This window comes from Procambarus clarkii, chromosome 67, assembly GCF_040958095.1.
Source record: "Procambarus clarkii isolate CNS0578487 chromosome 67, FALCON_Pclarkii_2.0, whole genome shotgun sequence".
NCBI classification, from domain to species: domain Eukaryota; kingdom Metazoa; phylum Arthropoda; class Malacostraca; order Decapoda; family Cambaridae; genus Procambarus; species Procambarus clarkii.
Genome location: NC_091216.1, coordinates 26611843 through 26638073, shown reverse-complemented (window position 1 = coordinate 26638073; position 26231 = coordinate 26611843). Strand labels below are relative to the sequence as shown.

Genomic DNA, 26231 nt, shown 5'->3' with positions numbered 1-26231 from the left:
GTGTGTGTGTGTGTGTGTGTGTGTGTGTGTGTGTGTGTGTACCTCAGGGCTTGTATTGTGGCCGTTGTTGGTAATTGGTCGATCTTTTTGTGTTGCATCATGCTGCAAAACCTGACGTTGCAGACTGCTGGGGTTCGTGGTCAACTGTGTATCTTGTGCATTGCAATGGGTTTACCTGTTTAATCCGTCCTGGACTCTGGTGTGTAAATGTACACTCCACCAGTGGGTACATTTACACACTGGTGGTGTGTACATGTCTACATTACATCTTTACATATGTGTGTTGCAATTGTTGCATCTTCATCTGCATCTTCATCTGCATCTTCATCTGCATCTTCATCTGCATCTTCATCTGCAATGTGACGGCCTGACATTCCTTCATGACTTGGAGGCTAATTGATAAGGCTTCGTCGACCTTGAGGTGGGAATGCTTGCAATAAGCCAATCATTGTGTCATCAGATGGATGTTGTCACGTCTGAGTCATTGTTCCAACGTTTCAATGACAGTTGTTGAATATGAATAACGTGTCGTTGGTGTTCAACGGACGTGTTTTAAACGTTTTAGGATGGCTATTATCTCTAAAAAAAAAATTATATACATTAACTAAACAGTAAAAAAAATTATAATATACATATCTTTATTAAACTGAGGATAAACATTGATATACATTAACTGAAGGACACTAAAAGAAAAATGGTTTTGATAATTAAATATACATTACAGATAAATTCCCTAAATATAATATGTGGACATATGCATGAGGAGAGTCACGCAACACAACGCAACACACGCTCTTTGACCGCACGCACTGCGGTTCACGCCGGTTAAACCAGTTTGCAACACACACGCGAACCGCAACACCTGCTAATTATTACGCCTTGCTAGAAAACCTAATCATAGAAAAACAAGAATTCCGGCCATTAAACCCCCCCCCCCCCCCGTAGCGTACGCGGGGAACCACACACACACACACACACACACACACACACACACACACACACACACACACACACACACACACACATACACACACAGCTTTCTGAATAGGATTGATAGGGTAGATAAAGACAGTCTATTTAACACAAGGGGAACACGCACAAGGGGACACAGGTGGAAACTGAGTGCCCAAATGAGCCACAGAGATATTAGAAAGAACTTTTTTAGTGTCAGAGTGGTTGACAAATGGAATGCATTAGGGGGTGATGTGGTGGAGGCTCACTCCATACACAGTTTCAAGTGTAGATATGACAGAGCCCGATAGGCTCAGGAATCTGTACACCTGTTGATTGACGGTTGAGAGGCGGGACCAAAGAGCCAGAGCTCAACCCCCGCAAACACAACTAGGTGAGTACAACTAGGTGAGTACACACACCCGCGTTCGTGTAAGACACCCAGGTATCCGGCAACGACTTTCCCGTCGTCGCTCGCCCGCGCTAAATAGCCAGATTAAATAGCTTCAAATGAAAGACAATTTTAAACTCAAAAAGGAAGCCACACACACAAAAAATCGTCACTTCATTTCATGGTTGAGTGGGTTAAGGCAGGTGTGTCTGGGAACCACTAGGACGCGAGTTCGAGTCACTCCAATGACTCTAAATTACCTTTATAGATATATCACGCCATTGTAATTTCATTGATATATATATATATATATATATATATATATATATATATATATATATATATATATATATATATATATATATATATATGTCGTACCTAGTAGCCAGAACGCACTTCTCAGCCTACTATGCAAGGCCCGATTTGCCTAATAAGCCAAGTTTTACTGAAATAATATATTTTCTCTAATTTTTTTCTTATGAAATGATAAAGCTACCCATTACATTATGTATGAGGTCAATTTGTTTTTATTGGAGTTAAAATTAACGTAGACATATGACTGAACCTAACCAACCCTACCTAACCTAACCTAACCTATCTTTATAGGTTAGGTTAGGTTAGGTCGCAGAAAAAGTTAGGTTAAGTTAGGTTAGGTAGGTTAGGTAGTCGAAAAAACATTAATTCACGAAAACTTGGCTTATTAGGCAAATCGGGCCTTGCATAGTAGGCTGTGAAGTGCGTTCTGGCTACTAGGTACGACATATATATATATATATATATATATATATATATATATATATATATATATGCGGAAAATCGACGAAAGAAAAGATGAACGTTTCGGCCGATCTGGGCCTGTGTCAACACCTGACTGAATATCACACGAATCGACGTTTCAATCCCCTCTCCAGTTCCAGTTTCGGTTTGATAACTTCATAACGAGGAAGGAAATAACGTAATTCGGTCGTTACCAATGTGTAGCGTTAGTTGTTGCCCGCCTGTCAATACCCCCCCCCCCCGCCTGGAGCACCTCAGGCAGCGCCGCTCTATATATTTAAAAACAATTTATACAAAGCGTTCTGGTTCTCAGATATTCCCGGGGCGGGCTGGGGGCAGAGGTCAGGGCGACTCTACAAGCCGGGGCGGGCTGGGGTCAGAGGTCAGGAGAGACTCTACAAGCCGGGGCGGGCTGGGGGCAGAGGTCAGGGCGACTCTACAAGCCGGGGCGGGCTGGGTCAGAGGTCAGAGAGACTCTACAAGCCGGGGCGGGCTGGGGCAGAGGTCAGGGCGACTCTACAAGCCGGAGCGGGCTGGGTCAGAGGTCAGAGAGACTCTACAAGCCGGGGCGGGCTGGGGGCAGAGGTCAGGGCGACTCTACAAGCCGGGGCGGGCTGGGGGCAGAGGTCAGAGAGACTCTACAAGCCGGGGCGGGCTGGGGGCAGAGGTCAGGGCGACTCTACAAGCCGGGGCGGTAAGCATCAATCACCTAGGGCCCTGGTCTATAACTGCATGACCCTCTTCGCCCAGCAGTAATGAGAGGCGTGGTTGTAAACGAATTTGCGGATTGTGTTCCAGGGAAATCTAGTACATTAAGGCTCAATATGACAATAAGGGGCAGCTTTACGCCTGCCAGCGACCTGCTCTTGCACTCAACTGTAAATAGATAAAAAGAGTTATCTCAACAGATAGAGTAGCCTCTTAAAGCAACTTCTCACACAAAAAATGACACCAATTGATATGGCTCGAGTAGATAAGAGATAGATATCCCTCATACAGGCACGAATTTGTTGCATTAAAGTCATAAGATAACCTTTCCAGCACCCGTTTAGGGTTCAATAACTATGTGCTTTCAGAAGGCCAGCTGTATACCCGACACATCAACACCATCTTCAAATCAAACACATATTTAAAAGTAACTTACATGTCAGTGACCTCCCCACCTCTCAATATACAACGGGCTCACCATAGCCCGTGCTACTTGGAACTTTTTCTTCTGGGTAGCGAATCTTTAACAACAATAACAATCTCACCTCTCCACTGGGCCTAAACACTCACACATCACCAAGCATCATGATCCAATTGGCAAAGAAAATATTATCTTGGAAGGGAAACCAACAGATGCGCAGTACTGCAGAATCTGTGGTGAGAGTGATGGACACAGCCATGACCACTACCTGAGAGATTGTCAACATCTGAGAGACATTAGGAAGCTGAATACCTTAGAAGATCTCACATTGCTTACGTTAGGAAAACATTATTTGTCATATCTTCTGTTCTTAAAAGATTCCCCCATTTTGCACCCGCAAGATAACTTATTTTAAGGGTTGACGAATGTTTAATCTTATTGTTTGATAAGATGTTTATTTGAGATAGTTAAGCAAGTCGCAGCTGTGTCTGGGTACAAGTGACAGGATGAACAACCCAGCGGGTTTTCTTCCTATTGGGGAGTGTTGTACATGCTGCTATGGCGGTGTGTCCACTCACAGGATGAGTGGCGCTGCCCAATACTGTCACTATGGCGGTGTGTCCACCCACAGGATGAGTGACGCTGCCCAATACTGTCACTATGGCGGTGTGTCCACTCACAGGATGAGTGGCGCTGCCCAATACTGTCACTATGGCGGTGTGTCCACCCACAGGATGAGTGACGCTGCCCAATACTGTCACTATGGCGGTGTGTCCACTCACAGGATGAGTGGCGCTGCCCAATACTGTCACTATGGCGATGTGTCCACTCACAGGATGAGTGGCGCTGCCCAATACTGTCACTATGGCGGTGTGTCCACTCACAGGATGAGTGGCGCTGCCCAATACTGTCACTATGGCGGTGTGTCCACTCACAGGATGAGTGACGCTGCCCAATACTGTCACTATGGCGATGTGTCCACTCACAGGATGAGTGGCGCTGCCCAATACTGTCACTATGGCGGTGTGTCCACTCACAGGATGAGTGGCGCTGCCCAATACTGTCACTATGGCGGTGTGTCCACTCACAGGACGAGTGCCGCTGCCCAATATTGTCACTATGGCGGTGTGTCCACTTACAGGATGAGTGACGCTGCCCAATACTGTCACTATGGCGGTGTGTCCACTCACAGGATGAGTGACGCTGCCCAATACTGTCACTATGGCGGTGTGTCCATTCACAGGATGAGTGGCGCTGCCCAATACTGTCACTATGGCGGTGTGTCCACTCACAGGATGAGTGGCGCTGCCCAATACTGTCACTATGGCGGTGTGTCCACCCACAGGATGAGCGACGCTGCCCAATACCGTCACTATGGCGGTGTGTCCACTCACAGGATGAGTGGCGCTGCCCAATACTGTCACTATGGCGGTGTGTCCACTCACAGGATGAATGACGCTGCCCAATACTGTCACTATGGCGGTGTGTCCACTCACAGGATGAGTGACGCTGCCCAATACTGTCACTATGGCGGTGTGTCCACTCACAGGACGAGTGCCGCTGCCCAATACTGTCACTATGGCGGTGTGTCCACTCACAGGATGAGTGACGCTGCCCAATACTGTCACTATGGCGGTGTGTCCACCCACAGGATGAGTGGCGCTGCCCAATACTGTCACTATGGCGGTGTGTCCACCCACAGGATGAGTGACGCTGCCCAATACTGTCACTATGGTGGTGTGTCCACCCACAGGATGAGTGGCGCTGCCCAATACTGTCACTATGGCGGTGTGTCCACCCACAGGATGAGTGACGCTGCCCAATACTGTCACTATGGCGGTGTGTCCACCCACAGGATGAGTGGCGCTGCCCAATACTGTCACTATGGCGGTGTGTCCACCCACAGGATGAGTGGCGCTGCCCAATACTGTCACTATGGCGGTGTGTCCACCCACAGGATGAGTGACGCTGCCCAATACTTAATCACCATCCCCCAGAGAGGAAATCTTTCTAGCTATGTACCAGCCCCCGGATCACCAGTACGGAGCCTCGGTTCTAAGCTACACGATAAGGATCCCTTGTCAGTTATATATATATAACCTGTTCACAGAACAAAGAGAGTTCTGAATAAGAATTCAGACGCAACTCGCCATGCAGATAACGAGTCACAACAACGCGCTTGAACGCAACTAATCCAACCTATACATACACATATACATGAAGTGAATACGGGTGCAGAATATGTGGTTATACATAGTGCATTTACATATCTTCCTGTGGCGGAATCTTCCACGGAACAAGACTTATCTGTGGGGTTGAGTGAGTTACAACTCATGCAAGACACAGCAGGTAAATGAGCAAGTGACACATGACACATTGCTATTATCGCCTGTGTCCTTCGCGATAAACACACACACACACACGCACTTTCTCTCAGGCGATATTTGTGAACTAATTTTTGTATTGGTGATGAGGGGGGGGGGGAGAGGGTTGAACCTAGAGTCTCTAGCCGGGATAACCTATGACCCACGATAGCCGGACTACGATAGCCGGACTACGATAGCTGGACTACGATAGCTGGACTACGATAGCCGGACTACGATAGCTGGACTACGATAGCTGGACTACGATAGCAGTCCAGGTCCTACCGACCTGGGAGGGGGAATGGGCGAGACATATCGCAGAAAATCGCACTCAGAAGGGGGGAGGGGGTATATATATATATATATATATATATATATATATATATATATATATATATATATATATATATATATATATATATATATATTGTCTATTACCATTATCAATAATTCCCTTTCAGAACGAGTGTGAATGGGTTAGAATGGGTGTAATTGGGGTTAGGTTGGGTAGGGATGAGTTGGGTTAGGTTAGGTTAGGCTCGGGGACGGTTATGTGGGCTTTACACCCATCTTGGGATACGAACCGCCGTACATTTGAGACACACACACAACACCTCCACACAGCCACCCGGAGGCCGGCCCCCTTCACCACCTTCAAGTCGCCGCGCACATTCTAAGACATTCCTCACCGCTCGTTTAAAGATAAATGAAAATACCCGATAAAAGCCCCTCTTAAGAAGCTCTTTATCGTGAAACCTCAGAGAGTACCGCCTCGAGACGTCCTCCACCGCGGACAAAAACTTCCCCCCAAGATCACGGAATGAGATAGCGACAATTACATGTGGAGATGATGGTTATCTGTGCCATCTGGGCTTTTCCAAGGAGCTGTTATCGAGGACGTCTTGAGATAGCACAACTTGGGTCCAGGGTGCACTAGGAGGCGGGCACTCCTCCCTCCCACCCCCTCCTCTCTCTCGGTAACTATGTCAACACACCATGAACACGACGTCAATAATCCCTTCGTGGGTCAGAGAGAGAGAGAGAGAGAGACAGAGACAGAGAGAGAGAGAGAGAGAGAGAGAGAGAGAGAGAGAGAGAGAGAGAGAGAGAGAGAGAGAGAGAGAGAGAGAGAGAGACAGAGACAGAGACAGAGACAGAGAGAGAGAGAGAGAGAGAGAGAGAGAGAGAGAGAGAGAGAGAGAGAGAGAGACAGCCCCACACACACCCGCACAGCCCCACACACACCCGCACAGCCCCACACACACCCGCATAGCCCCAGACACCCGCACAGCCCCACACACACCCGCACAGCCCCACACACACCCGCACAGCCACACACCTGAACGATCACACACCCTAGCAACTGAGAGCACAAGAGAACTGTACAAACGCTACTCACCAGAAGGTCGACGCAAGAGTCAATTTGTAGAGAAAGCCTTAAGAGGCGACAGTCGGCAACCCTCCTTGCTCTTGGACGGGATGCGAAAACAAAGAGCCTAGGATAGGAGGATAAAGAGCTGGGATACGAGGGCAGAGAGCTGGGATACAAGGGCAGAGCTGGGATACAAGGGCAGAGAGCTGGGATACAAGGGCAGAGAGCTGGGATACGAGGACAGAGAGCTGGGATACAAGGACAGAGCTGGGATATGAGAACAAAGAGCTGGGTGGGATACGAGGACGGGATGGAGGAACGATGCCCCCACCCCCCCTTGGGGTGACTTTGGGTAATTAGACGGACCGACCGCCATGGATCATCGGGGAATCGAACGCCGACCCAGCAACGAGACCATCGCTCTACACACCAAGCCACGTGACCCCGATAAGTAAACATGATATAAACCCATGATTACACAAGACCTCTCTCTCTCTCTCTCTCTCTCTCTCTCTCTCTCTCTCTCTCTCTCTCTCTCTCTCTCTCTCTCTCTCTCTCTCTCTCTCTCACCTCCAAACACCCCAAGCCCATTACCATAAACAAATACACACACACACAAGCCTAATACCTCTCAGTCCTCCCTAACCAAAAAAATCAGTTAAAGCAACATTGGTCTTGACCCACTACCCTTAAAATCTGCCCGTGTTATCTTATCTCCGTGACCTCATGCATAAGATGCTCTCATATGAGGACAAGGAGCTGGGGTATGAGGACAAGGAGCTGGGGTATGAGGACAAGGAGCTGGGGTATGAGGACAAGGAGCTGGGATATGAGGACAAGGAGCTGGGATATGAGGACAAGGAGCTGGGGTATGAGGACAAGGAGCTGGGGGTATGAGGACAAAGAGCTGGGGTATGAGGACAAGGAGCTGGGGTATGAGGACAAGGAGCTGGGATATGAGGACAAGGAGCTGGGATATGAGGACAATGAGCTGGGATATGAGGACAAGGAGCTGGGATATGAGGACAAGGAGCTGGGATATGAGGACAAGGAGCTGGGGTATGAGGACAAGGAGCTGGGATATGAGGACAAGGAGCTGGGATATGAGGACAAGGAGCTGGGATATGAGGACAAGGAGCTGGGATATGAGGACAAGGAGCTGGGGTATGAGGACAAGGAGCTGGGATATAAGGATGAGGGATAAAGGAACAATACTCAACCACTTAGACCACTAAGCCTGAACACCAAACCCTACATAAGTAAGGCTCACAACACAATTCAGATCTGATAAAGACCTTTCATACCCTCTGTAAGCCTTTTTGCGCTACCGCTCACAGGATGAATATAGGGGTACACAATAAATTATCTTACAATCTTACAATCCACCCCCCACACACCCCCTACCCATCCATACCCCATCTTCCCCATATCTTCAGCCGTATCTCCCTCAGCCCCACAGATGCTTATCACAGCTCTTGATAGCGTATCTCCCAGCATCAACCTCTCAACACACACCACCAACATCACAATATCCACCTCCTCCCCCCAACGTGAAAATTGAGGTGCTTTGGGGAGATTATAAACACAGCAAATTTGACGCTCCTTGGGGCTTACAAGAGCTTTGATCACGATAAGATTTCAGGGGGGGGGGGGGGGGATAATGTCTTAAGTTTGTAAGGTTCTGGTTAAAAGATAGGTACTTCAAATTTGACGGTAGTTAGGTGGTGAGGGTTCGAGATAGTCTTAATGGCTTCCGTGTCTCGTGAAACTGTTTGGATGTCTTTAGCTATCTATCGACCTATCTGGCTACCTGTTTCATGTCTTCTGATAGACATTAAATTTTGATTTCCTCAAGGGGCATGTAGCACAGTGATCTCTATCGTCTGTGTCGTCTTGTTTGTGTGTGTGTGTGTGTGTGTGTGTGTGTGTGTGTGTGTGTGTGTGTGTGTGTGTGTGTGTGTGTGTGTGTGTGTGTGTGTGTGTGTGTTTTTACTCTAAAAGATGAGAGGAAATGTCAGTACTGTGCCCGACAGACCACTGGAACATTATCTAACACAGTGCACAGTTACAGCCACTACAGCCTCTCTCCCCCCACTCTCTCTCTCTCTCTCTCTCTCTCTCTCTCTCTCTCTCTCTCTCTCTCTCTCTCTCTCTCTCTCTCTCTCTCTCTCTCTCTCTCTCTCTCTCTCTCTCTCTCACGGACCATAATAAGAGAGAAACAAGTAAGCCAAGGACAAGTGCTCCGAACACCACAATGGACCACTAAGGTCACTCTGGCCCACAATGGACCATTAAGGTCACTCTGGCCCACAATGGACCACTAAGGTCACTCTGGCCCACAATGGACCATTAAGGTCACTCTGGCCCACAATGGACCATTAAGGTCACTCTGGCCCACAATGGACCACTAAGGTCACTCTGGCCCACAATGGACCATTAAGGTCACTCTGGCCCACAATGACCTTCACCAACAGGTTCAAGACATGGGGGGCAACAATGACACCTTCGTCAGTACAGCTTCAACAGAGAGTCACGAAGAACAGCTTCACCAGAAATTCATCAGACAATAAGATTCAACGAAGATTCACCAAGTATAGAGCCACGTTAAACCAGCATGTTGGCAGCTCTTCAACTCCGCATCACCATCCTCACTTCTCTAACACTTATCTGTCTAATAGACAGGTTCCTCCCTGTCCACGGATTACCTTTAAGGATCCCAAGGGCTCTCCCTTCACAAATTCTCACAAAAGTTCCATTGCTCACCAAATTGTGCTTCCGGGGGGGCCGAGCTCTGGCTCTTTGCTCCCGCCTCTCAACTGTCAATCAACTGGTGTACAGGTTCAGGTATAGAATCCTGGGCACTCCTGCGCCCCAGGAGTGCCCAGTGGTAGAGTGGCGAGGGGGGGGGGGGTATGTACCTTTTTATGATATAAGTTAGAATAGGTAATAGAGAAGACTGAGAAAATTGTTTTCCCAGTCAGTCTGACACAAGATTGAAGTCTCCCAATACTAACAGCTTCGCCCTCAGTCTAAGGGTCGGTGAACATTGGTTTGGGAATATGGTTGTAGATTTATGGAGGCCTTGTCCAGCAGCTTTGGGAAAGATAAAGGTGAAACAAGAGTGCCTCGTTTAGCAAGGTCAGGACAGGTCAAACAAGAGTGCCGCCTCGTTTAGCAAGGTCAGGACAGGTCAAACAAGAGTACCGCCTCGTTTAGCAAGGTCAGGACAGGTCAAACGAGTGCCGCCTCGTTTAGCAAGGTCAGGACAGGTCAAACGAGTGCCGCCTCGTTTAGCAAGATCAGGACAGGTCAAACAAGAGTGCCGCCTCGTTTAGCAAGATCACGACAGGTCAAACAAGAGTGCCGCCTCGTTTAGCAAGGTCAGGACAGGTCAAACAAGAGGGTGCCAGGAGTGCCAGGAGTGCCAGGGCGGTGTTATCTGAGAGGCAGGCACTAGAGGGCCAGCGTCGCGCTGTCTGGGCGCTCCGAGGCCACTCAGGTTGAAACACTGTACCGGCACTCACCTGATCGTTGGCACACTCTCTGCGTGCCACATCTGGTTGCTGGCACTATCCTGATTACGGGGGGGAGGGGGGGAAGGGGGGCGGGGGGTTGAAGGGGGGGGGGCAAGAGGATCATTTCTTCAAGTCTCGAAAAACAGCAAAAATGGAAAGGAACTGTGATATAAAAATGGTGCGTGACACGTGTGTCCCCCAGTGTCCTAGTGCCAGGAAACATGTATCCCCAGCGTCATAGTGCCAGGACACATGTATCCCCAGCGTCCTAGTGCCAGTAAACATGTATCCCCAGTGTCCTAGTGCCAGGAAACATGTATCCCCAGTGTCCTAGTGCCAGGAAACATGTATCCCCAGCGTCCTAGTGCCAGGAAACATGTATCCCCAGCGTCATAGTGCCAGGACACATGTATCCCCAGCGTCCTAGTGCCAGGAAACATGTATCCCCAGCGTCATAGTGCCAGGAAACATGTATCCACAAGGCCTGAGTGCCAGGAAACATGTATCCCCCAGTGTCCTAGTGCCAGGAAACATGTATCCCCAGCGTCATAGTGCCAGGAAACATGTATCCCCAGCGTCATAGTGCCAGGAAACACGTATCCCCAGTGTCATAGTGCCAGGAAACATGTATCCCCAGCGTCATAGTGCCAGGAAACATGTATCCACAAGGCCTGAGTGCCAGGAAACATGTATCCCCAGCGTCATAGTGCCAGGAAACATGTATCCACAAGGCCTGAGTGCCAGGAAACATGTATCCCCCAGTGTCCTAGTGCCAGGAAACATGTATCCACAAGGCCTGAGTGCCAGCGGATACAAGCACTAATTTGAGGGCCAAGGTAAGCGCTCACACTTATATAGTTAGTGCCACTTAGTGGGGCTGGCACCGTGCCAAGTGTTTGTTTACATCGCCCACGTGGCACGCCTGGCAGAGTCACTCGAGGAGGTAAACAAGGTAGATAGGTAAACAATGTAGGTAGTTAACCGGGCAAGCAGGTAATCAAGGATATGTAGGTAAACCCAGAAAGTTAGGCAAGCAAGCCAGCTAGTTAAACAAGTATGACATAGGTAGTTAAACAGGGTAAGGTAGGTGGGTAAGTAGGTGAGGAAGATAGGTAGTTCCCATAAGGTAAATAGGTAAGCAAGAAGTCAACCCATGTAGGTAAGCCAGGCAAGAGAGTATACATAAGTGGATATACACACACACACACACACACACACACACACACACACACACACACACACACACACACACACACACACACACACACACCTGGAGCGAAAGAACTTTGTAACACAGCATCAACATGGATTCAGGGATGGCAGGTCCTGCCTCACAGGGTTACTTGAATTCTACGACCAGGCAACAAAAATAAGGCAAGAAAGAGAAGGGTGGGCAGACTGCATATTTTTGGATTGTCAGAAAGCCTTTGATACAGTGCCACACAAGAGGCTAGTGAAAAAGCTGGAGACGCAGGCTGGAGTGAAAGGGAAGGTACTCCGGTGGATACAGGAGTACCTAAGTAACAGGAGACAACGAGTCAGTGTGAGGGGTGAGGTCTCAGACTGGCGAGACGTTACGAGTGGAGTCCCGCAGGGGTCAGTCCTTGGACCTATACTGTTTCTGATATATGTCAATGATCTCCCAGAGGGTATAGAATCGTTTCTCTCAATGTTTGCCGATGATGCAAAAATTATGAGGAGGATTGAAACTGAGGACGATAGTAAGAGGCTACAAGATGACCTAGACAGACTGAGTGAATGGTCCAACAAATAGCTGTTGAAGTTCAACCCGAGTAAATGCAAAGTAATGAAACTAGGCAGTGGAAATAGGAGGTCAGACACAGGATACCGAATAGGAGATGAAGTACTTAATGAAACGAACAGAGAGAAAGATCTAGGAGTTGATATCACACCAAACCTGTCTCCTGAAGCCCACATAAAAAGAATAACGTCTGCGGCATATGCGAGGCTGGCTAACATCAGAACAGCGTTCAGGAACCTATGTAAGGAATCATTCAGAATCTTGTACACCACATATGTAAGACCAATCCTGGAGTATGCGGCCCCAGCATGGAGCCCGTACCTTGTCAAGCACAAGACGAAGCTGGAAAAAGTACAAAGGTATGCCACTAGACTAGTCCCAGAACTGAGAGGCATGAGTTACGAGGAAAGGCTGCGGGAAATGCACCTTACGACACTGGAAGACAGAAGAGTAAGGGGGGACATGATCACAACCTACAAAATCCTCAGAGGAATCGATCGGGTAAACAAGGATAAACTATTCAACACTGATGGGACGCGAACAAGGGGATACAGGTGGAAAGTGAGTACCCACATGAGCCACAGAGACGTTAGAAGGAACTTTTTCAGTGTCAGAGTAGTTAACGGATGGAATGCATTAGGCAGTGATGTGGTGGAGGCTGACTCCATACACAGTTTTAAATGTAGATATGATAGAGCCCAGTAGGCTCAGGAATCTGTACACCAGTTGATTGACGGTTGAGAGGCGGGACCAAAGAGCCAGAGCTCAACTCCCGCAAGCACAAATAGGTGAGAACTAGGTAAGCACACACACACACACAGGTAGGATGAGGCACGCCGGTATGAACCGGTTGAGAGACCTTGATACCGAGGGGAGGAGGGAGGGGGGTTCGATTCCCCTCGACTGCTCGACTACAAGGCGGCTCCTGTCCCTCCCCCCCCCCCTACGCGCACTTATTACATAGGGCGCAGGGTCTCCACTTTCCTTGATAACCTTGACTGATTAACAGTCTCCGTGGTGTAGTGGTAAGACACTCGCCTGGCGTTCCGCGAGCGCTATGTCATGGGTTCGTATCCTGGCCGGGGAGGATTTACTGGGCGCAATTCCTTAACTGTAGCCTCTGTTTAACGCAACAGTAAAATGTGTACTTGGATGAAAAAACGATTCTTCGCGGCGGGGGATCGTATTCCAGGGACCATAGGATTAAGGACTTGCCCGAAACGCTACGCGTACTAGTGGCTGTACAAGAATGTAACAACTCTTGTATATATCTCAAAAAAAAAAAAAAAAAAAAAAAAAAACCCACCCCCCGAACCCTTTAGGGGGGAGGGGGGGAAGGGGGTGGCTGGAGGTGGGAGGCTGGCAGCTTCGTCTATATATTCCTGGCGACGATTGGGCTTTGGCTCTTCTGGCTCTCAACTACCGCCCACAAGATGGGTATGGGGTGCATAATAAATGAACTGGCTATCAACATCCAATCATTAATTGATAGGGTATTCAACAACATATGTTGTTGGAGCGAAAGGGGTAAGATTAATGATTCTAACACCAATCTTCTCAATATTTCTTACGTTTTCTTCACTGTCGGGGGGTAATTGAAAAATTAACTCTCCAAAGTTCATTGTCTCATTTTTTTTTTTTATGATCTGACGCCTAAAAGCGTTTCGCAAGGACTAATCACATTTTCAAAAGACATGTTTACACATCATTTCATGCTTATATTCGTTTTGGATGAGGTGATATGACACTAATGTTTTTGGCTGAGGTGACAAATCAAAGGGGAATGAATTGCATATGAGAACATAAGAATGAAAGTAACTACAGAAGGCCTATTGGCCCATATTTTCTCTTGCTGCTTCTATGTGGGTTCAGGGTCTTGAAGTGAAGTCTTGAAGTGAAGTCTTGAAGTGAAGCCTTGAAGTGAAGCCTTGAAGTGAAGCCTTGAAGTGAAGTCTTGAAGTGAAGTCTTGAAGTGAAGCCTTGAAGTGAAGCCTTGAAGTGAAGCCTTGAAGTGAAGTCTTGAAGTGAAGCCTTGAAGTGAAGTCTTGAAGTGAAGCCTTGAAGTGAAGTCTTGAAGTGAAGTCTTGAAGTGAAGCCTTGAAGTGAAGCCTTGAAGTGAAGTCTTGAAGTGAAGTCTTGAAGTGAAGCCTTCAAGTGAAGTCTTGAAGTGAAGCCTTGAAGTGAAGCCTTGAAGTGAAGTCTTGAAGTGAAGTCTTGAAGTGAAGCCTTGAAGTGAAGCCTTGAAGTGAAGCCTTGAAGTGAAGCCTTGAAGTGAAGTCTTGAAGTGAAGTCTTGAAGTGAAGCCTTGAAGTGAAGCCTTGAAGTGAAGTCTTGAAGTGAAGCCTTGAAGTGAAGTCTTGAAGTTAAGCCTTGAAGTGAAGTCTTGAAGTGAAGCCTTGAAGTGAAGCCTTGAAGTGAAGTCTTGAAGTGAAGCCTTGAAGTGAAGTCTTGAAGTGAAGCCTTGAAGTAAAGCCTTGAAGTGAAGCCTTGAAGTGAAGCCTTGAAGTGAAGTCTTGAAGTGAAGCCTTGAAGTGAAGTCTTGAAGTGAAGCCTTGAAGTGAAGCCTTGAAGTGAAGCCTTGAAGTGAAGCCTTGAAGTGAAGCCTTGAAGTGAAGCCTTGAAGTGAAGTCTTGAAGTGAAGTCTTGAAGTGAAGCCTTGAAGTGAAGCCTTGAAGTGAAGCCTTGAAGTGAAGCCTTGAAGTGAAGCCTTGAAGCGAAGCCTTGAAGTGAAGCCTTGAAGTGCTGCCTTGAAGTGAAGCCTTGAAGTGCTGCCTTGAAGTGAAGCCTTGAAGTACTGCCTTGAAGTGAAGCCTTGAAGTGAAGCCTTGAAGTGAAGCCTTGAAGTGAAGCCTTGAAGTGAAGCCTTGAAGTGAAGCACCCACTTTACACCGTTAGTGTAAAACTTCGTAACTAGTCATTGCTTAGTTAAATATATCGCAGCTTAGTTATACTTAACTAGCTGGATATATATATCCAGTTTAGTTATACTTAACAAGCTGGATATCCTGCTTATCCAACTTAGTTATTTTCATCGCTCACGATGTAACTGCGATGATTAGCGCTCTCTGAAGGATGAATAGCGCCTCGCGTCCTATACTCCCCTATTACCATTCATCACTGATTTAGTAATTGGCTGAGAGCGTAATTGGTGGATGTGGTAGTTAGGGCGGGGAACGGGTTTAATGGGTCAACACAAGTGGATTGAGAGAAGGGCGAGTGCCAGGCAGGATTACTTAACAGGATTATCCTGTGATCAAGGATGATAATCAGAGGATTACAAGCCTGTGATAACAGGATTATCCTGTGATCAAGGATGATAATCAGAGGATTATAAGCCTGTGATAACAGGATTATCCGCTATCCCGCTTGGTTTGCCGTTTCCTGTAGCACTCTAATTGTTCCAGAAATAATTAAGACACATTGGTGCAGGATGTGCCCGACCGTCCTTCCGGGTTATAATGAATGTATTGGCCAACGGGCCGCTAGAAGCCACAGCCTTTTAGATCAAGTTATGACTAGCTCTTGAGGGGGGGAGTAGACCTCTCAACCATAGGATTTGCTATGACGGTATGTCCACTCACAGGATGAGTGCCGCTGCCCCCAATAAACTCGCCCCTCGGGGTCCAAATGTAAACATTTGTAAATTGTAAATTCCCAGAATTCCCCCGAATTGTAAACAATTCCCCGAACCTCCTCCAGCTATACTGCAGGTCTCCGAAACCTGTGGAGCGACCTTCCAAACACACACCGAAACTACGACGTTGGTACAACGTTCGAACAAGTTTTAACACCTCCTAACCAGTTATAACAACCAATATAGCAAGTTGTAACAACGTTCTAATACGTCATAAACACGTTAAGCCAAGATGTAACAACTTTATTACAAGTTGTAACAAGCGGAAAATAGAGACAGTTTCGGTTTGTGTTTCCAGGGAAGTTGCCTGTTGTGGGCGGCAGACATGTGGAGACACACACCTCTTTACTGATCAGAAGTCTCCGGCAGGCACTTGGCGCTTGAGAGATCTGTCATGCCTCACACTTGACCTCTGAAGGTGGACCTCCAGTCATTGCCTTGAATAATCTCGAGTGTGTGTGTTGGGAAGGTCGACTCGAGACCTTCGGGTTTGCGGGCCGCTCCAAGCAACGGCCTGGTGGACCAAACTCTCACAAGTCAAGCCTGGCCTCGGGCTGGGCTTGGGGAGTAGAAGAACTCCCAGAATCCCATCAAGCAGGTATCAACCAAGCTGCCTCTCCATCTATCCCTTCCATGGGGTCGCCACCACCACACACACTCAAAGAGATGCAAAGGGACAAGACTCGTCTATACGGAGACCGGCACCAGTGTGGCTGAGATGAACCAGTGAGGCGTGAGGTGTTATGGAACCTGTGTGTGTGTGTGTGTGTGTGTGTGTGTGTGTGTGTGTGTGTGTGTGTGTGTGTGTGTGTGTGTGTGTGTGTGTGTGTGTGTGTGTGTGTGTGTGTGTGTGTACACGAGGAAATAACAGAAGGTGGAGGAAATGACTATATATATATATATATATATATATATATATATATATATATATATATATATATATATATATATATATATAACTGACAGTGTCACGTGACAACAACACCAACTGGAACACTTAAGACTGACAATTAAGACAGTTGTCTACTAAGATGACTGGCTCGAGAGAGAGAGAGAGAGAGAGAGAGAGAGAGAGAGAGAGAGAGAGAGAGAGAGAATGAGGCAAATAAAGAGATTACAGAGACTGCCTCATAATCTTCCTGATCCTGGAGAGTCACTGTTTTTTGCTGTTGCTTCTGCTGTTCTTGGTCTGTGTGTACAGCTGCTGTTGCTGGTAATGTCTTAGCAACATTCGGCACCGACTTTCTAGACAAGAACCATACCAGTGACGCACTAAACAATGACCTTTTTGGGGGGGAGCCACGACGGTCTTGGGGTATATAAATCCTCGACAGTTTGGACACAGTTATGAATCCTGGACGATGAATTGACGTGATTGTGAAGGATTGTATTGTCACTTGTATCAGAGTGCTCGCTACATGGTTAGGACCAACGGGGAGTTTATAATACTAGGGACTCTATTGTGTGCTTCACACACACACACACACACACACACACACACATACACACACACACAGGCATACACACACACACAGGCATACACACACACACAGGCATACACACACACACACTCATTAGGAAGTGATGTGGTGGAGGCTGACTCCATACACAGTTTCAAGTGTAGATATGATAAGAGCCCACAGTTGAGAGGCGGGACCAAAGAGCCAGAGCTCAACCCCCGCAAGCACAATTAGGTGACTACACACACACACACACACACACACACACACACACACACACACACACACACACACACACACACACACACACACATCCTCGTAGGGGCCTCGTAGCCTGGTGGATAGCGCGCAGGACTCGTAATTCTGTGGCGCGGGTTCGATTCCCGCACGAGGCAGCAACAAATGGGCAAAGTTTCTTTCACCCTAAGTGCCGCTGTTACCTAGCAGTAAATAGGTACCTGGGAGTTAGTCAGCTGTCACGGGCTGCTTCCTGGGGTGTGTGTGTGTGGTGTGGAAAAAAAAATAGTAGTTAGTAAACAGTTGATTGACAGTTGAGAGGCGGGCCGAAAGAGCAAAGCTCAACCCCCGCAAAAACACAACTAGTAAACACAACTAGTAAACACACACACACAGTATAGGTGAGTACAACTAGGTGACTACACACACACACACACACACACACACACACACACACACACACACACACACACACACACACACACACACACACACACACACTTGCATTTAAATACATGGATGGCGATATACTAAAGAAATTGTTCATGACTTTTGTTAGGCCAAAGCTAGAATATGCAGTTGTTGTGTGGTGCCCATATCTTAAGAAGCACAACAAACTGGAAAAGGTGCAAAGACATGCTACGAAGTGGCTCCCAGAACTGAAGGGCAAGAGCTACGAGGAGAGGTTGGAAGCATTAAACATGCCAAAACTAGAAGACAGAAGAAAAAGAGGTGATATGATCACTACGTACAAAATAGTAACAGGAATTGATAAAATCGACAGGGAAGGATTCCTGAGACCTGGCACTTCAAGAACAAGAGGTCATAGATTTAAACTAGCTAAACACAGATGCCGAAGAAATATAAGAAAATTCACCTTCGCAAATAGAGTGGTAGACGGTTGGAACAAGTTAAGTGAGAAGGTGGTGGAGGCCAAGACCGTCAGTAGTTTCAAAGCGTTATATGACAAAGAGTGCTGGGAAGACGGGACACCACGAGCGTAGCTCTCATCCTGTAACTACACTTAGGTAATTACACTTAGGTAATTACACACACACACAGTATAGGTGAGTACAACTAGGTGAGTACACACACACACACACACACACACACACACACACACACACACACACACACACACACACACACAGTATAGGTGAGTACAACTAGGTGAGTACACACACACACACACACACACACACACACACACACACACACACACACACACACACACACACACACAGTATAGGTGAGTACAACTAGGTGAGTACACACACACACACACACACACAGTATAGGTGAGTACAACTAGGTGACTACACACACACACACACACACACACACACACACACACACACACACACACACACACACACACAGTATAGGTGAGTACAACTAGGTGAGTACACACACACACACACACACACACACACAGTATAGGTGAGTACAACTAGGTGAGTACACACACACACACACACACACAGTATAGGTGAGTACAACTAGGTGACTACACACACACACACACACACACACACAGTATAGGTAAGTACAACTAGGTGAGTACACACACACTGGGAAACAGTAGAGGACACTCACTTATAATACCCTTAACCTCTGACGGCTCTACACCTCACACTTCTCAGGCAGTAAAGCAGTGACTCGCCCCATCAGAACAACAGTTCAACGACCCCTTAATACACTCTTGTTAACGAGTACTTACATCGTTGCTCTATGTGTGTAACTACCCATTAATCGAGGTATCCACCGTTATCTTGAGGTTATCTTGAGACGATTTCGGGGCTTTAGTGTCCCCGCGGCCCGGTCCTCGACCAGGCCTCCACCCCTAGGAAGCAGCCCGTGACAGCTGACCCGGTTTACCCCCCAGGAGACAGTAAAGGCCAACCGGTTTACCCCCCAGGAGACATTAAAGGCCAACCGGTTTACCCCCCAGGAGACAGTAAAGGCCAACCGGTTTACCCCCCAGGAGACAGTATACCAACTCAATCCTTGGCTGTCGTAATCCTCAGGAATGGGAGTCCCCTCACTCAAGACTACTGATGGACGAGATAATAATGTGTACCTCTGACACACACATCATCCCTGGAAACACAAACCGAAACTCTCTCTATTTTCCGCTTGTTACAACTTGTAATAAAGTTGTTACATCTTGGCTTAACGTGTTTATGACGTATTGGAACGTTGTTACAACTTGTAATAAAGTTGTTACATCTTGGCTTAACGTGTTTATGACGTATTAGAACGTTGTTACAACTTGTAATAAAGTTGTTACATCTTGGCTTAACGTGTTTATGACGTATTGGAACGTTGTTACAACTTGTAATAAAGTTGTTACATCTTGGCTTAACGTGTTTATGACGTATTGGAACGTTGTTACAACGTGTAATAAAGTTGTTACATCTTGGCTTAACGTGTTTATGACGTATTAGAACGTTGTTACAACTTGCTATATTGGTTGTTATAACTGGTTAGGAGGTGTTAAAACTTGTTCGAACGTTGTACCAACGTCGTAGTTTCGGTGTGTGTGTTTGGCGGGATCCCCCCTACCCCATCCCCCCCCCCTCCTCCCTCCTTGGCACTTCCACATATCTCACTGGCACTTCTCATGATGTATTTACGTATGTAGGTTAACTTAGCATTTTAAAAGCACCGAATCACCTTCTGTGGTTGAGTGTTCAATAAACCCTTTGAACTATATGTTTAACCACATCTTTAACCCTGTCCATGGAGGACAGAAGAAAATGTATATATGCTGGTTAGCATTGTAAATGTGTGGCCACGTCTGTGGTAGAAAATAATAATAATAAAAAAAAACTTCTCATTCCCTCCCTCCCCCCCCCCGTAGCCATTCCCAGGCTACGGGGGGCCTCGTAGCCTGGTGGATAGCGCGCAGGACTCGTAATTCTGTGGCGCGGGTTCGATTCCCGCACGAGGCAGAAACAAATGGGCAAAGTTTCTTTCACCCTGAATGCCCCTGTTACCTAGCAGTAAATAGGTACCTGGGTGTTAGTCAGCTGTCACGGGCTGCTTCCTGGGGGTGGAGGCCTGGTCAAGGACCGGGCCGCGGGGACACTAAAGCCCCGAAATCAACTCAAGATAACCTCAAGATAACCCCCTCACCCCCTCTGCCTCCACGAGAGGGGTGGTACCCTTGGACACTCCTGAGAGGTCAGGCAAATGTCAGAAAGGTAACTGCTCTTGGTAACATTTGTTAATGACTTCAGGTGAAGTCTTCAGGTGAAGTCTTCAGGTGAAGTCATTAGATCGGGACATCAACCGCCCTCTCGGACCAATAGGATATTCCTGATGGTCTGAAAGCACGTTATGGTTCTAATAATAGTCGACTGGTATACCGGGAATCGATCTCCGTCCTAAACAGAGAATATTCTCAAGTTATAACTGTATTGCATTATAAATCCTGAGTTTAAGTTATGAAAAGTGTACAGAAAACTCGTTTTCTGTGAAAAGACCTGAAACATACGTTTTCTTTATTCTCAAATTCGTAGGGGATACTCTTGACAGTTTTTCAGAACCTGTGTATTGATTACTCTTTGTGAATTGAACAGTGTTTAATGAAATATCTCACATGTTTGAGAATAATACAGTTTTAAACCTAACGTAACTAAACCTTAACCTACCCTAATCTAATAAAACCCTAACCTAACCGTGGATAGGGAGATTATCCTAAGATGATTTCGGGGCTTTTTAGTGTCCCCGCGGCCCGGTCCTCGACCAGGCCTCCACCCCCAGGAAGCAGCCCGTGACAGCTGACTAACACCCAGGTACCTATTTTACTGCTAGGTAACAGGGACATAGGGTGAAAGAAACTCTGCTCATTGTTTCTCATCGGCGCCTGGGATCGAACCCGGGACCACAGGATCAGAAGTCCTGCGTGCTGTCCGCTCGGCCGACCGGCTCCCGGAATCGACAATAGCAGTAAATACGAAATTGGTTTGGTAATCTGATAGTGTGATCAAGTCTACCATATACTGACAAGCACGTGGTGACAACATCAGTCAGAATTATACGTCTATTGACGTATAATTCCCATTGTCCGGGACAGGAAGCCTGTATTTTGGCTTATCGACGACCAACCCCCCCCCCCTCTTCACACCCCCCCCTTATTGACCTTGACCGGGATGTAGGCCACACAACAATTGACTCACTTCCGGGTACCTATATACTGCTAGGAGGACAGAGGCACCAGGTGAAAAAAAAACAGGTAACGTGCCCAATCGTTTCTGACTTGAAATCGGGTCCTTCGACGCTGAGTCGAGGACGTAGAATATAGCTGCGCTACAGGACCCTCGTGTACACACTGTCGCCACATGTGGACACACATATAAATCCTCCAGCAACATGTAGGTAACATGCCGTATGAACACATAGCCAAGGAAGACCCCGAAATGATCATTTTAGCCATGACACATTTTGTTCAACACTGTAGCAACAGGGTGTTGTTAAAGATTCGCTACCTGGAACAAAGTTCCAAGTAGCACGGGCTATGGCGAGCCCGTGTGAGGTTATGAAGAGGCTCTTAAGAAACCCACTGTAGCACTATCACCCTTATATTTCTTATCGTCGAAAAACACACTTTGAAATACTAAGATAAACAGCGAGCTAACCAGAGCTGAGCTACTCTGAGAGAGAACCTACCTGATTCACCACGCTGTTGGTGTTGGGTGGCCCTCGTGCCTGCAGGTCCTCCTCCACGCCCACGCACAAGCACCATCCTAACATGTCCTCCAACACTGCCATACTGCCAGCGCTAAGCCAAAGCAATCACAGTCTCGACCAAAATCTTCAGCAGTTACCTTTCATTGAACCAGGTCAAGCCTGGCTGGCGCCTCCCGCGTTAAAAGTGTCTCCGTGGTGTAGTGGTAAGACACTCGCCTGGCGTTCCGCGAGCGCTATGTCATGGGTTCGTATCCTGGCCGGGGAGGATTTACTGGGCGCAATTCCTTAACTGTAGCCTCTGTTTAACGCAACAGTAAAATGTGTACTTGGATGAAAAAACGATTCTTCGCGGCGGGGATCGTATTCCAGGGACCATAGGATTAAGGACTTGCCCGAATCGCTACGCGGACTAGTGGCTGTACAAGAATGTAACAACTCTTGTATATATCTCAAAAAAAAAGTCTCTCTCGTGTAGCGTCATCGTGTTATTATAGTTTAAACGCGCCCGCGGAGGGTGAGCGCCATCATGGTCTTCGGGTCGTTGGTTCGAGCGAAGAAGTGAATAAACTGTTGCTAAGTATGAGGAGAGAGGAGTCGTCCTTGAAGGAGTAACCTCCCTTCCCAAGCACTCTCTCCTTCACCACAAATACCTACAGCATCACACAATTTCAGTCGATAAAGGCAGTGTGTCTGGGATGCTCCCGGACGCAGGTTCGAATCCTCGTCACGGCCCTTGTGGATTTGTTTACCTACAGCAACACTTACCGTCTTAAACTGCGCCAATAATCATCGCCCAACAGTTCCATAAGATAAAGGGAATGGTTTACCTCCATGCACGAGGAAAACTGTGGGAGGTATTACCGAGTGCGTCACACCGGAGGCTTGGGGGAGCGAGGCGCCACAAGAACGGTCCACTCACCACTCACTCACCAACTCGTCATCCTCACATTCTGGCCAATTGAGGCTCCTGAACATAAATCATGGCCAAGACAAGTCGAGCAGGACACGGAGACTACGTGCAGTCTTCACTCGTTTTCACACCTCTTGCCGCTCCGGGTATCTTGAGGTTATCTTGAGATAATTTCGGGGCTTTTTAGTGTCCCCGCGGCCCGGTCGTCGTGGTTATCTTATCTTGAGGTTATCTTGAGACGATTTCGGGGCTTTTTAGTGTCCCCGCGGCCCGGTCCTCGACCAGGCCTCCACCCCCAGGAAGCAGCCCGTGACAGCTGACTAACACCCAGGTACCTATTTCACTGCTAGGTAACAGGGGCATAGGGTGAAAGAAACTCTGCCCATTGTTTCTCGCCGGCGCCTGGGATCGAACCCAGGACCACAGGATCACAAGTCCAGCATGCTGTCCGCTCGGCCGACCGGCTCCGCAGCCGGGTATCAGCCGGATGGTCCGTAATCCCCTTTCATCACCGCTGATTTTGGCTCTCTTCGTTAACAAGTGTCTCTAAACGACGCTGATTTAAGATAGTTCAAAGCGAGGAACTTGACAGTAAAAGCCAACATGTTATCCAATGAGCTTGAGGCAGGCAGGTACAGGTGAGGCAGGCAGTACCTGCTTGAGGCAGGTACTGTACCTCGGGGGGGACCAAGGTACAGTAATCACTGTATTGACTGTATTCAGAGTCAGTGTGTACTCACAGCAAGCGTAGAGGCCAGTGAGCACTCTACTCTACTCTCTCGCCTACACCGGCCTGATCTCTCTACTGGAAACAATCTAAACTACGGTAGAATATTGGGGCCCTAACACCTGTCTCAAAGCATGTCTCGTTTTTAAAGGTATTCTATGTGTATCCGCCCGCACCACTCTAGTCCTCGAAAACTTGAAGAAGTTGTGTTAAGAAGTAGAATATATATAAGGAACCCTATGTACTGCACTTTACAAGAATAAAGTGTAGTAGGGCGCATATATATATATATATATATATATATATATATATATATATATATATATATATATATATATATATATATATATATATAATATATATATATATATATATATATATATATATATATATGACAATGTCAGGCCACGGAGGAAAAATGAAACAGGAATTTCCTTTTTCATTTTTCCTCCGTGGTCTGACATTGTCACATTTTTAATCACGTGTTTACTTTCGTGATACACACACACACACACACATATATATATATATATATATATATATATATATATATATATATATATATATATATATATATATATATATATATATATATATATATATATATATATATGCAATAATAACCCACAAATATATTTAGGAAACGCAAGACATGTAGACTGTATACTTGGGTGCCAGGCCGGGACGGTCTTCAACAGATAATGGATAAAGATTGATGGATAAAGATTGATGGATAAAGATCCAGCTCCCCCCCCCCCCCAAGAGGTGGGGGGAGCTGGATCTTGACACCTGTTACTCACTCAGTCACTCACCCACTCTGGGATAACCGCGGTCCTCACGAGAGATTCAACATTGGAGAACTATTTATAAAAGCAGATTGTATTTTTGTTTACCCCCTTTGCCGCCTGTAATATTGAGGACACATGACACAAGAATCATCCCAATAATTTTTTTAATGATCACTCTTACGTCTTTGTAGTGGTTTGTTGACTGTATCTGACGGTCTTGGCCTCCAGTAATGTCTGTCTGTCTGGCCGTTGGAAGTCCTACTGCAATCTTTGCAAAGCAATCTTGCAGACACTCGCGCCCCCTCATCAGCACCTCTTTTTTTTCTCATAAACGTAGGCTAATTTATTACTAAATTCATTGAGGTAACTGAAAATCAATTTAGTTTTTGTTGTATCTACATTGTTAGCGGCGGGGTCCATGTTAGAAGTCATAGGTAATGTCTTCTAACTTCCTTAGAAGTTAGGTGGTGGCTGATGTATAGATGTAGCTTCCTGTTCTTGGCTTAGGAGAGAAATTAGGTGTTCTAAGCTTCCTGGTTTAGGTGGCTTCCTGGTTTAGGTGGCTTCCTGTTCCTGAAAGCCACCACGACCTCCTCCTTCTCCTGCTGCCGCCTGGTCGGCTCAGTCTGGTAGAAATTGACTTCGGCAACTCCTAAAAGCCGGTCCATTTGCTCCACGGGAGACATCTCCTGTCACGCAGGGTGCAGTCGCACCTCCACAGATCTCCAGTATCAGCTCTTGATACTGGTAATGGCCCAAAAGGGCTACCACTTACGGGCTATTCATGCACGTGCCACCTTTTGGCTGGCTTAATCTTCATCAATCAATCAATTCTAAAAGCTTTGCCCAGGAAGTAGTTAGGCTACAAGGCCCTACAGGTTCGAAATGTTCTCAGAAAATGACCCAATGCTCTTTTCCTAACAGCATTGAGTACAAACATCAAATACAAAATACAAAACGCGAGGCTTCTTGAGGTTATCTTGAGATGATTTCGGGGCTTTAGTGTCCCCGCGGCCCGGTCCTCGACCAGGCCTCCACCCCCAGGAAGCAGCCTGTGACAGTTGACTAACACCCAGGTACCTATTTTACTGCTAGGTAACAGGGGCATAGGGTGAAAGAAACTGTGCCCATTGTTTCTCGCCGGCGCCTGGGATCGAACCCAGGACCACAGGTTCACATATCCAGCGTGCTGTCCGCTCGGCCGACCGGCTCCGGTCGGTCAGGCTCCTGTAACAACACCAGCACTTAAAAAAAACGGTAGATACCGGCTTTTTTAAGTGTTAATTGATGACTGTTGTCACGAACACGTGATCACTGATGGTCTAGACGTGTACAGGTAAGTGACTGATGGCCGCACTCAGGGTGATCTGATGGCTGGTTGACCCTCCGCATCATCTCTGTCTGTCTCACTGATGGTCTAGACGTGTACAGGTAAGTGACTGATGGCCGCACTCAGGGTGATCTGATGGCTGGTTGACCCTCCGCATCATCTCTGTCTGTCTCACTGATGGTCTAGACGT

The 26231-nt window shown here is 47.1% G+C and overlaps 1 protein-coding gene across 3 annotated transcripts in view; it reads right to left on the bottom strand.

Annotated features, from left to right (window-relative positions):
* Window positions 1-26231, bottom strand: part of IP3K1 (inositol-trisphosphate 3-kinase-like protein) — a 198116-nt gene that overhangs the window by 69051 nt on the left and 102834 nt on the right. The window contains exon 1 of one of the 3 annotated variants that reach the window (XM_069310551.1): window positions 22266-22410. The exons of the other annotated variants lie outside the window; for them this stretch is intronic. Coding sequence (XP_069166652.1) covers window positions 22266-22367 — 102 coding nt within the window. The 5' untranslated portion in view covers window positions 22368-22410. Of the gene's footprint in view, window positions 1-22265; window positions 22411-26231 lie in introns of those variants that run through there. 3 annotated transcript variants of the gene reach the window in all.